Source organism: Neolamprologus multifasciatus, chromosome 10 (assembly GCF_963576455.1).
Source record: "Neolamprologus multifasciatus chromosome 10, fNeoMul1.2, whole genome shotgun sequence".
NCBI lineage: Eukaryota > Metazoa > Chordata > Actinopteri > Cichliformes > Cichlidae > Neolamprologus > Neolamprologus multifasciatus.
The window spans coordinates 19,830,737-19,842,642 of NC_140448.1; the positions used below are offsets into that span (position 1 = coordinate 19,830,737).

At 43.6% G+C, this 11,906-nt stretch overlaps 2 protein-coding genes across 6 annotated transcripts in view; both read right to left on the reverse strand.

The window, feature by feature from the left end:
- Positions 1–3,075, reverse strand: part of LOC146510160 (phosphatidylinositol-binding clathrin assembly protein-like) — a 29,981-nt gene extending 26,906 nt beyond the window's left edge. For all 5 annotated transcript variants that reach the window (XM_085175765.1, XM_085175764.1, XM_085175763.1 and 2 more), the window contains exon 1: positions 2,118–3,075. In XM_085175765.1, the coding sequence (XP_085031891.1) occupies positions 2,118–2,247 (130 nt within the window). In that variant the 5' untranslated portion in view covers positions 2,248–3,075. The remainder of the gene's footprint in view (positions 1–2,117) is intronic.
- A 595-nt stretch (positions 3,076–3,670) lies between these two features.
- rab38c (RAB38c, member of RAS oncogene family) lies at positions 3,671–11,890 on the reverse strand. Its single transcript, XM_085175778.1, has 4 exons — positions 11,698–11,890; positions 10,908–11,038; positions 9,254–9,391; positions 3,671–7,437 (listed from the first exon to the last, which is right to left on the reverse strand). Exons 1-4 carry the CDS (start codon positions 11,888–11,890, stop codon positions 7,276–7,278), a joined length of 624 nt encoding a protein of 207 aa, XP_085031904.1. The 3' UTR covers positions 3,671–7,275.
- Positions 11,891–11,906: the final 16 nt, after the last annotated feature.

The following is an 11,906-nucleotide window of genomic DNA, read 5'->3' on the forward strand; positions in this document are numbered from 1 at the left end:
TAAAAGTGTGCCCTAATGCAAATGAGAGAGTGCTGGATGTTGGCTTAGAAGAGAGGCTCTCTAGCTGGAAATAGAAAGTATTTTATTGTGGCATCTATTAGAACAGCTGCATCTGAATGGCTTCAGTACAAAATTGCTTATTTAACTAAAAAACGTGATTCACACTTCCATGGGAGTGAATCACATCTTCAAAGGAGTCGTATCAATGTGGAAAAAGAGAATAAACCACCTTCACCAGAATAAACTGACCGACTCTGAGAGAAACTTCTCTGCCCTTGTGAGTCGTGACAAAAACTGTTTTATAATCCACTTGACAGATGGACATTTGTCATGTAAATGCTCCGGTTCTATTTTAAGATTTTCTGCTCTCACCCTTGAGTTAAGTGACATTTACTAGGTTCTGAGATACACCCACTCGTGGCGGGCGCTGAAGGTGGATGACCTTCTGCCGTTTAATATCTGCAGGGGTGCAATGTTCTCATAAAACTGGGGCGTCTGTGGCGAGCACAATAACAAACCAGCACCGGTGCCAGTCTGTTGATGCACTTGCGGCAATACTTAATGTGGAGCCATCAGTAGGTTTGATTCTCTTCTACTTATTTTTCCAGGGATGTGTGAAACTGTGTATAGCGTAAAACATCAGTCTCACAACAGGGATACAGCAACACTACCACCAAAAAACCTTAATAATTGACACTGAGCGCATGCCACCATTGAGGTAAGATTAATATGAAATCAAAGCAGCAGGAATTACTCTAGAGCAGGGGTGGGCAACTCCAGGCCTTGAGGGCCGGGTTTTAGATGTGTCCTTGAACCAACACAGCTGATTTAAATGGCTAACTCAGCTCCTCAACATGTCCTAAAGTTCTCCAGAGGCCTGGTAACGAACTAATCATGTGATTCAGGTGTGCTGACCCAAGGTGAGATCTAAAACCTGCAGGACACCGGCCCTCGAGGCCTGGAATTGCCCACCCCTGCTCTAGAGTCACAAAAAGGGCTCCTTCATCGTAAATGCTCAGAGAAACCTGCTTCTGAGCCCCCACTGGGTGTTTCTTGCTTCTTCTTCTTTTTTCTTTTTTTTAGTGAGGCAGCCCTCTTTAGATATATTACACTGAAACGCCTGGTGGCATATCTTGTAAGGGAGCCCAAAATCCACAGTGGTACCCTCTGCTGTGGACATGACTGACCAATCCACTGCCAAACTTGCCGGGTGACCGACTGACTGGGTGGGTGGGTGTGTAGCTGGATGGCTGTTTGGCCACTTGCCTCATGAGCTCTCTCTGACTGATTTATCCACATTTCCTCCAGATTCGCTGTCTTGCTGTCTGTCTGCCTGCATGTGAGTGTGATTGGCAGTGCCATTGATCACTCATGCTCTCTATTGATCATGTCAAGTAATTATAGTGAGGCAGAAAAGCCACCTAACCTAACAGCCACCTAATGATGGCACTGATGCAATCCACATGTGAGAAATCCTCTTTATCACTGTGTGCATCATTGCTACTGATTGCATAGACAATTAGCTGGGGAGTGGAAAAAGTGCACTGCTCTTCCTAAAACCTTTACAGGGTCCTCAGCACCTTTAGGACTGACCAGCAGCGCGTTTATCAGCGAGAATGCATGGCAGAAAAATGTTGCACAATAACGCACATTCTGTACTGAAGAGTCTCCAAGGGACATAGTGCTGCTGCTGCTGCTCCTGATAGTGGCATTAATAATGGATAGGCCTACACTGGTTGCAATATGATTAGCTTATACCAGAGTGGCCTATTTCCCCTGAATGACATGCACAGATAATGCCTGGCTTGCCCCCCTCTCGCCTTATATTAAAAAAAAGAGAGACGAAGAAGATCTCCGCTTGCTCTGATGGTCAGTGGTGGAGCCTGTGTGCGCTCGGCTGCTGCGTAAATCACGTTTTAATCTAATGGAATGTAACGGTGCCTAATTAAAGAAGCTGTGAACATAAGCGGGCCGGATGAGAGAGAGAGGAGGGGGGGGAGCGTAATGCTGTTTATACAAGCTACCCTTTGTGAGGAAAAAGATGCTGGTCGCTTGATGCATGCATGCAGGCAGGCTGCCTATCTATACAGTAAGCAGTGATGGTATGCTTAACCTACAGTCAAGGTGTTTCTTCTTGGGTCCGCTGACTTCGTGCGTCGTGGCCTTGCAGACGGCTTTGCTGATGGCAGACCCGGTCATGCTGTGCTGTGCGGCGGCGATCCGGTCGGTCAAAGACTGTCCCGACATGTTACGGAGGAGGAGGAGGCGGTGGTGGTGGTGGAGGAGGAGGAGGATGAGGAGGCAGGCGGAGGAGTGATGGTCGAGTCCGGGTGGGGGGAACCGGGGAGGACGATCAAAATGTCTTTAGCGGCAGGGAAGAGGAGGTGGAGGAGGAGGGTAGTGCCCTCTGTGAGAATCGGCCAGAGGAGGGAGAAGAGGAGGAGGAGGAGGTGGTGGTGGTGGTGGAGGACAGCAGCGTACACGGACGAGGATCCGGTGGGAGAATTCATGCGGCGGCCAAATAAAGCGTTAAACGGTCACACATCCAGAGAAGCATCCAAAAATCCAGCGCAGGGCAACAGGGTGGCCCAGCTGCAGAAATAATCAACCTGCTTGTAAAAAAGAAGAAAATCGGTGTAGCCTGTCAGAGCGGCCTGCATCCAAAACTGGTCAGTGTATTAATATAATCTACAGTATCCCTGAAATAGACGCTGCTGAGGGTGAAATGCCGGCGAAGAGAGTCCGTGCCAGAGCGCTGAATCACAAAAAAGCAATGTCAGTGATAGAAAGACGGCCGGCGATGATTATGAAATCTATGCGGCATCACCATGACTGAAGACTAATTTTTCAAAGACACGGGCTGTAGCATTGTCCTTTCCCTCCCCTTTTCCTTCTTCTTCACCCGGTATCTCCTCTGAACGTGTGCACTGATCCGACTGCAAGCGCCTCTCTGATCCGCACACAGCACCCCGCGCTGGCTGCATCAAACCTCAGCCGCTGTGATTTTTATCCCCAGTCTTTTTAATCTTCTTTACAAAAGGGTGTATTTCTCTGCTGAGGTTTCCGATAGGCCAATTCTGATTTTTTTTTTCTTTTTTTTTTTGTCAGTCAAACTTGTGTGTAAAATGGCAGCACATGAATCAGGTGACTGAGAAACGAGGGCGATTGGACCACTTCTCGGGTCCGGGGAGGGCATCTTAAAGCAGAAGGCTTTTCAAGGAGAGAAAAGCATCAGCTGGTTTATCACCTTAGTGCATACGGACAGCACAAGAGTGTGATGTGCAAACTCTCCCTGATTATCTGCTGTCCAATGAAATGTAGACACATAGTGAGGAAAAACCACTAATAATAACAACACACAAAAAGATGTTTTATTCGTGTAACGCTTCCTATGAAAAGGTGCCTCTGACCCTGTGCCTCTGTGTTTTAGTTTGTGCTTTTAAATCCCAGGAAAACCGGATGGTGACGTTTATTGTAAATAATTCCCCACCAATATTCCACCTCCAGTTTTTAACTTAATACTATGAGGGAGCTTTAAGTAGTCGTTTTTGCTTTAATATCTTTTCACCGTTACAGTGAAATGTGTTCATGTGTGAAATGTGTTGAACAGTGTTCTCCTAATGGTAAAATAACTCACAGGAGGGTATTACTTAAATAGCTTAAAAGGTATTTCCTTGTGTTATCCAGAAAGCTTTAGAAGATATTCTCTGGACCACAAAATATTCACACTGCTAAAATGTAAACCCTGCAGGAACCTCTGTCCCTGTTTTGTCAATTTATTTTAATTTCTGCACTCTTTATTTTGGTGTAAACTGTATGTGCAACATACTTTAGAGGAAAGTTGCTACTAAGATATGCATTGCGGTAGTTAATGTCATGCTCATTTTGGGCTTTTAATGGTTTTGTTCAGTTTTCCTTTTTCCAGGCTGGAATGATTATACAGTACACATCTTTGATGACTTCAAATTTCAGATTTAGAAAATTTGGGAAGGTCTCTTGTGATTATTTCTAAACAACAGTGGATTCAAAAATCATTGGTTCAAACTACTGTACATAAGTAAAAGTTGTTTTTATGTGTCACCAGCTCCACTTTGCCAGGATCTGGAAGAAGACACAAACTGTCACCCTCAACCAGGAACTAGCAAGCTTACTGTGAGCTGGAAACTCGTGGAACAGCAGTGCCGCAGTCCACAGTGAAGTGTGTTTTACATCACTGGACTGAGAAGGCACCGAGCAAGGCGAGTGCCTGCTCCAAAATTACACCTTCAAGCTCTATTTGAATTTTCAGCTGCTCACATGGACAAATCAAACGTCCTCTGGAAAAAAGTTTGATGGTCAGACGAGACCAAGGTTGAGCTATTTGGTCACAATGACAAAGAGGTATGTTTGGAGGAGTAAAGGAGGTGAGGCTTTCAAACCTAAGAACAATGCACCAGCTGTCAAGCATGGTGGTGGTAGCATCATTCTCTGGGGCTGTTTAGCTGCCAGTGGTACTGGTACACTGCGCAAAGTGGATGGTTTAATGGAGAAGGGCAGCTACCTCCGAATTTTCCTACACGATCACAATGATCAGCTTCAAATTGAGGACAATGATCCCTTCTTGAATGACTTTCCCAAAGCCCCGACCTCACACCAATAGAAAATCTATGGACTAGTCCTGTGCCAGGAAAACAAGCAATTTAAATGAGGTCTACAAATTCTGTCAAGAAGAGTGGTCAAATATCTCGCCGGAATTATGCCAGAAGCTCGTTGACGGCTACCAAAAGTGTCTGGTAGAGGATGCTTGCATAATCATTGTACCACGGACAGAACAGGTCAAAGAAATCATTAAAAGTCCCAAATTACCATGACATTCATGCCCATGATTACTGAATGTAAACGTTTGACTACAGCCGTACAACAAATAGACAATCTTAAAGTTAATCTGCTGCTCAGTTATTTACCCTGGTATAAAGAAATGCCTAAAATACTGAAACATATTGATCAACATTTCCTTAAAATGCAAAGTAACAACCTCAAATTTTCCCTGCCAACAAACCAGAACCTAAAGATATTCATTTCAGAATGACATTAAGAGAACAACTGTAAATCCTCAGAAGCATGCAGCTGTAGGAAGAGAAACTTTGCTTTAAAGTAAATCTAAATGCATTATACAAATAGCTACAGATTAATTGGATAATTCTTTCAGTATTATTGTTCATTTGAAGGAGTGTTGATTTAAGTGACATGTAGTTGAGGCAAAAATCTAGTAGTCTGGTCCACAGAGAGTGCAGACAAATGCCTTTATTCTTAAGGACGTGCTATTGCACATCAAAGGCAGTGAAGAAAAATATAAAACAGATGCCTAATTTGAAAACATGGACCTTCAAATAACACACAAGACAAGCTCAACAAAAGCGGCTGTGCAGAAGAAGAGTAGCACAGACCACATTTTTTTATTGGACTGGCAAGAAGTTGATTTTAGAGCTGAAGAAAATGTCCCATTTGAACAACAGAGCCAAGAGTTTGTGGTGAAAGTTAAGAGTGAAATACTTCAAAAAATGAGATTCTTCACTGAAACCACATTTAAAATACAGACAACACGTGTAAATTAGCAGCCGACTGAATATCCATCAGTATATCAGGAAGAGGCAGCGCACTGGAGGACCCACAGATGTCTTAATTGTTTTATTCTTACAGCTGTTTCTAATTAATGAATTCAGAAACAGTCTTTAGTATCTTATCAGCTAATTGAATGGTATTTTTATTGGCCATATCTGCTAAACTGTCTCCCCTCCAGGGTCCCTGATACTTCTCTGTTTGTTCCTGACTGCAAAGGATTCTTGTTTAGTTTCCTCAGCACTGTGCCAGAACAGATTTTCCACTTCATCAGCTCACGATGCAGTGTAGAAGGAAAATATATTCAACGAGACTGGTGCAAAGCAAAAAACATCACACTTAGTGTTATTGTTGGCTAAATTCTTTGTTATGATTGTTATTATTATTATTATTCCTCTAGGCCACCAGTGGGCAATTAATTTTCCCACAAGGGCCACATGACAAACTGCACCCACACCAATAAGATCAGCTGAATTCTGCTCAGTATTAATTTCATATCTCAACAAGCTGATTGGTGTGGCCCTCCACAGCAGTTCCAGCTTCTCATGTGATTCCTGTGGGAAAATTAATTGCCCACCTCTGCTCTGGGCTTATCTCCTCAAATATCTGGGCCTTATCATAGAGGCACTGTTGATGCACCACATCCATTGGCTTGGCAGTGGATATTAGACCAAGCGCGCCCATAGGCAATATAAAACATTGAGCTAATTTTGGGGTTGGAAAAATTAAGCCAGTAGGAAAGTATTTTAAACCTGCCTTCTATCTGAAGCCACGAGGTGGCGATAGCTGTTGCAAAGAGATTTCATTCCCATACAGCAGTTATTTCTGAAGCCAAGAGTGTGGCGCTCACATGTGGCCCACCCAATATTAAATGTTCACTCAAATCCATATACAAAAGAGAGTGATGTAGGTCCTTGAAAATCCTATTAAAAAAACATAGCCAACACAGTGTGTTTGCTATAAACTGCTAATGCTACCGAGTCACACGCAAAGAGACTGTATATGACTTCTCATCCCAGCTGAGTTGAGGTCAGTGCTTCAAGCAGCAGGGTTGAACAGTATGAAGCCCCTCCCTGAGTCAGGCTGTTTTCCCAATTCCCAGTCTATATGTTATCCAAAGCTGAGCAGCTGCTTTTATGTATCTCAAGCTCACAATGCAGTATTCATGACGTTGACATTTTTAGTGAGCGGTTAAACACAGATAGAAACGTAGGCCGAGGAAAAGTGCAAATAACGCAAGGAAGATTCATGTTTTCGTGTCTGTGTTCACACTGCAGGCAAGTTTGGAATTATTTTTCATGTTGCATCAGTGTCAGAAAGAAAGTGCCACAGAGAGCCGTCAGTTCAAATATCAGTGTCACACTGTCGATTCAAAGCAAGTTAAAGAAGCAAGAAAGTGCTAATAATAAAAACTGCATGTACCAACTTTTTTTCTTTTTTTTAGTGTTTTGATTTCTAAAATTGTTAAAGTTTGTGTGGAGGGACAAAAAAATGGATAAAGAAATAAAGTAATAAAAATCACATTTTCATACCCACAGAACTTCAAAGACTTTAAACACTTTTAAGATGTTTTTAAAATCAAATTTATCACTCTGAGCCAGAATTTTTCTTAAAGCGGTCCCTGAGTCAAACATTTCTCGTGGCCTTCCCGTCTTGGTCGCCTGTTGATGTCAGACATTACCATTTTGAACACGAGGAGCAGCCAAGATGCTGCTGTGATGTCGTAGTGCATCCAGACAGGATGAGCGAACCAGGTTCTCGCTCTGTCACTAGACTCTCCTCGTTTCTCAGAATGTGCTCTACCAAGCAGCGGGCTGCCTCCTCAATGTTTGTGTTTTCCTGAGTGAGAAAAAAAAACGAAAAAGTAAGACAACTGTGATGAAGTCTTTACAGCCACACCAGTGCAGCGGACACACACAGATTTTAATATCTCAAGAGAAGCTGGACACACATTCATATTAAACTCAGAATGAGTCCTATAGAAGCTGTAATTTTCCTTACTTTTCATATAGTGACAACACATTCAATTCAGTTTTATTTATACTAAATCACAACAACAGTTGCTTCCAGGTGTTTTGTATTGTAAGGTCAAGACCCTACAGTAATATAGAGAAAACCCCAACAACCAGATGCAAGCACTTTGGCGACAGTGGGAAGGAAAAACTCCCTTTAACAGGAAGAAACCTCCAGCAGAACCAGGCTCAGGGAGGGGCGGCCGTCTGACACATCAAGGTCAACCTTAGAGCAGGCAGCTGGATTGATGACAGCTGGATCGCTACTTCTCTTAGCAATCTGATTTTGCTGTTCTCCAAAGATTTTTTGAGAGGTTTACGGTGAACAAAGTTCAACATATCCAGGCTTTTCCCAGTCAGAGATAACGAGTATTATGGCATATATTTATTTTACCGCTCTGTGCTGCCGTTCACTTCTAATGTGACGGCAGCACATTAAAGCTCTGAAACACCAGCGGTTATTCAGAGTGATGCAGTCAATTAATTGTATTGGTTTAACAGGTATTCTCAGAAATAAATAGCCAACAAATATAAATGTTTACTATTTTGGGTTCTAGTAGCTGCCATCGCAGCAGTTTAAATCAGACATAGCGGCACATCTACGCCCGAGCGTAAACATTCATTTTCTGCATCACCGACCGAATGCCAGCAAAATCCTGTGAGAATGCGACTCGACTTTACAGCTGGGCCTCATTTAGTGGTGTACGGTACAACTTATAAACCTTTTTCCTTCAGCCCAGAATCTGTACAACACCTAAAGCGCACTGGAATCAGTGAAAATGTGACGCTTTCAGCTGATTTTAAACTGAAACGCTGCACATAAATTGCTCCTGGCCAGGTTAAGCATTCACCATAGGTTACCATAGTGATTTAGCCAAGAAACAAAAAATTACTATTACCGCATTAATTTAGAGCAGAGCTAGACTCTTTGGGAATAGGAATGCATGCTTGGCAGGGGACTGATGTCATATTATTCGATTTCTAAGTGTGAGCAGCATGTTTCATTGTAGGATGAAGGCAATCACTCAGGACAGCGTTGTGTTGATTTGTGGACCCAAACGCCTCCCACAGCATAACTTTGCATCAGAGCCCCTCACTGAGGACTTTAACGGTCCAGGCTTTTCCTTTCATTTGTCACACATCTACAGCTCTCTTTCAAACTGCCCACATGTCAGTCACTCTTTATGTACATGAACCTTTGTGTACAGTAACTACATCGCAGCCTTTACCTCACACTCTTGTGTGTAACTCATTGGAAAGGCATTAAATGAGAAGAAAAAGAAGAGTCTAGTTCACACCAGAGTGCTGGAATTCCTCTGTTTGCCTCCCAAGAGGACAGCAAATAAACTTGTCTGACTTTGAGTGAAACATTTTTTTGAATCGTTTGTTTTTACAGGAAGCTTCTGTTGAAATAACACTGCTCCAGTCCCCCCCCCCCCCCCCCCCCCCCAAATATGCAAATATAACCCGATTTTGGGCCTTGCTTGTATGGCACAGAGTTATCATTTGGCTAGTCAAAGAAAGACCTCTAACCTTTAACAATTTGCACAGAAATCTTTGGTATACTCAACGATCTGTCTAAGAAAATCTACAGCTTGTTGCAGAGATTGCATCAAAAGCCACGTGGGTCTCCTCTCTCACACCTTTGCAGAAGTCTCAAACCATCCGACGAAGCCGTTCTCCCTACAAAAGACGTCGAGTTTGGGCTGCTGGGAAACCAGCTGGTCTGACTTGTTGGCCAAGAGTACAGCTGGAACTGGCCTCCCATGGTTCAGTGTCACCTTTGGACAGAAGAAAGTTGAGCTGGATCACATTATTTTTTAAATAAATTGTTAAATGGCCCTGTCTTACCTTAAAGCACACAAACAGAAAAATATCAGTGTGCCTTGTAGTCTCTCTGTAAAGACATTTTATCACAAAAGCAAACCAATAACAAAGTATTACTGACAACTATACGAGCTGAAGAGATTAGAGTGCTAATTTTGGCTTGTTCTCATCATGGAGTGGGTTTTGTCTGTGTCAGGAAGCTTTTTCAGAGGTGTGTGTTCACCCTCTGAAATCCTCTCACATCTTTTATGATGTCTCTGTCCAAAGATGCTCCCCCTTTCATGCAACAGTCTGCAAAAAATAAGTTGTAAATTTTATTTCCCTTTCAAGTTCTGCTTCTTCATTTTCTGCCATTTCATGCACATCAAAGTGCAAGGTTTTTCAAAAGCCCGTGGCATTAATCTACATTTGAACAATGACTGATAATTTTCCACATATACAAAAGGAGATCATAAACGTGCGTGACCCATAAAAAAAGCAAAAACCTGATTTAAATTTGCCCAAAATCCTCTTTCAGATCATCTGCTGAGTTGCCTCTGCTCTGCTTTGTTCGCTCCTCTGTTGTATAAAAATAAGGACCCTTCAACTTGAATATCAACCAAAGGCACGATTGTGATCTGTTGGGCTTTTTTTCCAACTTTCACTGCACTAATGCAACTATAGCTCCCAATGCAGGATCCCAAAAACAACACCAGAAGTGATGCAAAGGGGCAAAAGGAGAAAACATGTGGGTAAATGTAGCAACCTGAGGTTTTTGCCTTTTATGGGAAACGCTGCTGGATCCCTGTGAGAAGGAGAAAAAACACTGAAATACTGCAAAGAAAATAACAGAGGTTTTGAGTCAGTGGGGTGCTGTGATAGACTGGCAAGCTGTGCAGGGTGCCTTCATCCAGTGACAGCTGGGATAGGCTCCAGCCCCTCCGTGACCCCGACTGCATAAACATTTAAGGAAACAGATGAATGGAGGGGCTAAAAACTCTGTCTCTCTCTTTAGTTGCGATCAGTCACCATCCATCCATCCATTCGCTTCCGCTTATCCTTTTCAGGGTCACGGGGGTGCTAGAGCCTATCCCAGCTGTCATAGGGCGAGAGGCGAGGTACACCCTGGACAGGTCGCCAGTCTGTCGCAGGGCTAACACACAGAGACAAACAACCATTTGCACTCACATTCACCCCCGCATTCACACCTATGGGCAATTTAGATTTTTCAGTTAACCTATCCACACAAAGTGCATGTCTTTGGACTGTGGGCAGAAGCCAGAGCACCCAGAGAGAACCCACGCAAATACAGGGAGAACATGCAAACTCCACACAAAAAGACCTCGACCCGATGGTGGAATTGAACTCAGGCAACAGTGCTAACCACCATGCGATCAGTCACACGTGGGTAAAAAAAAAAAAAAGACAGAGAGAATGACAGTGAGGACAGAAAAGCCCAGCTTTATGCTTCTGCGGGTTCAGCCATCTGACCTTGGAGTCCAGGTCATCCTTCCACTTCAGCACGGCGTCGAACGTGGAGGCCCTCGTCACGTCAAATACCACCAGTGCTCCCACCGCCTCCCGGTAATAGACACGAGTCATGTTCCCATACCGCTCCTGTCCTGGGATGAGACGCCATCAATCAGACACACGCACATACAAAGACTGCTTTCAAGTCCATAAAATTAAATCAAGTCACGTCAGGGTTTATGAGTGCCAGTTATGGAGCTCTGTGTGTGCGTTTAGTCTACAGCAGCTGCCATCATGTGCCTGATATTATGAGCATGGGATCTACATTCCTCAACCAGGCATCAAACGGCAGGGAGTGACCCAGGCATCCAACACACACACACACACACACACACTCTCTCACACACACACACACACACACACACAGAAACACACACTCACTGGGTGGAAAATCTGCTTTTCTTTTCTTTGTTTTTCTTCTGCCTTTCACTTCTTAAATAAAAAAGTGTTATCCTCTTATTTATGACACTACAAAAAGACCTGAGTTAGATTAAGATGAAGATATTTATGTTCTAACTCTCCTCTAAATATCCTCTCAAGTGAATTTGCAAAGCGCCTTTCCTTCCAGAAGCAGCTTTCACGGCTGCTGATGGTGAAACAAATGGTTCTTGTTCCCAAAAACCCCAAAACACACACACACACACACACACACACACACACACACACACACACACACACACACACACACACACCATTGTATCACCTGATATATATAAGCCTTAAACCAGTGGGTCGTTAAAGTTTGACAGACCTGCAATATCCCACAGCTGTAGCCGGATCACAGTGTTACTGTCCCACTGCAACACCTTCAGGGCGAAGTCCACCCCAATGGTGGCTCGGTAGTGCTGGGAGAAGATCTGATGCACATACCGCTTGATTATGGACGTCTTCCCCACTCCTAAGTCCCCGATGACCAGGACTTTGAAAAGAAGCTCCTGCTGCATGGCTGCAGGCTCGGTG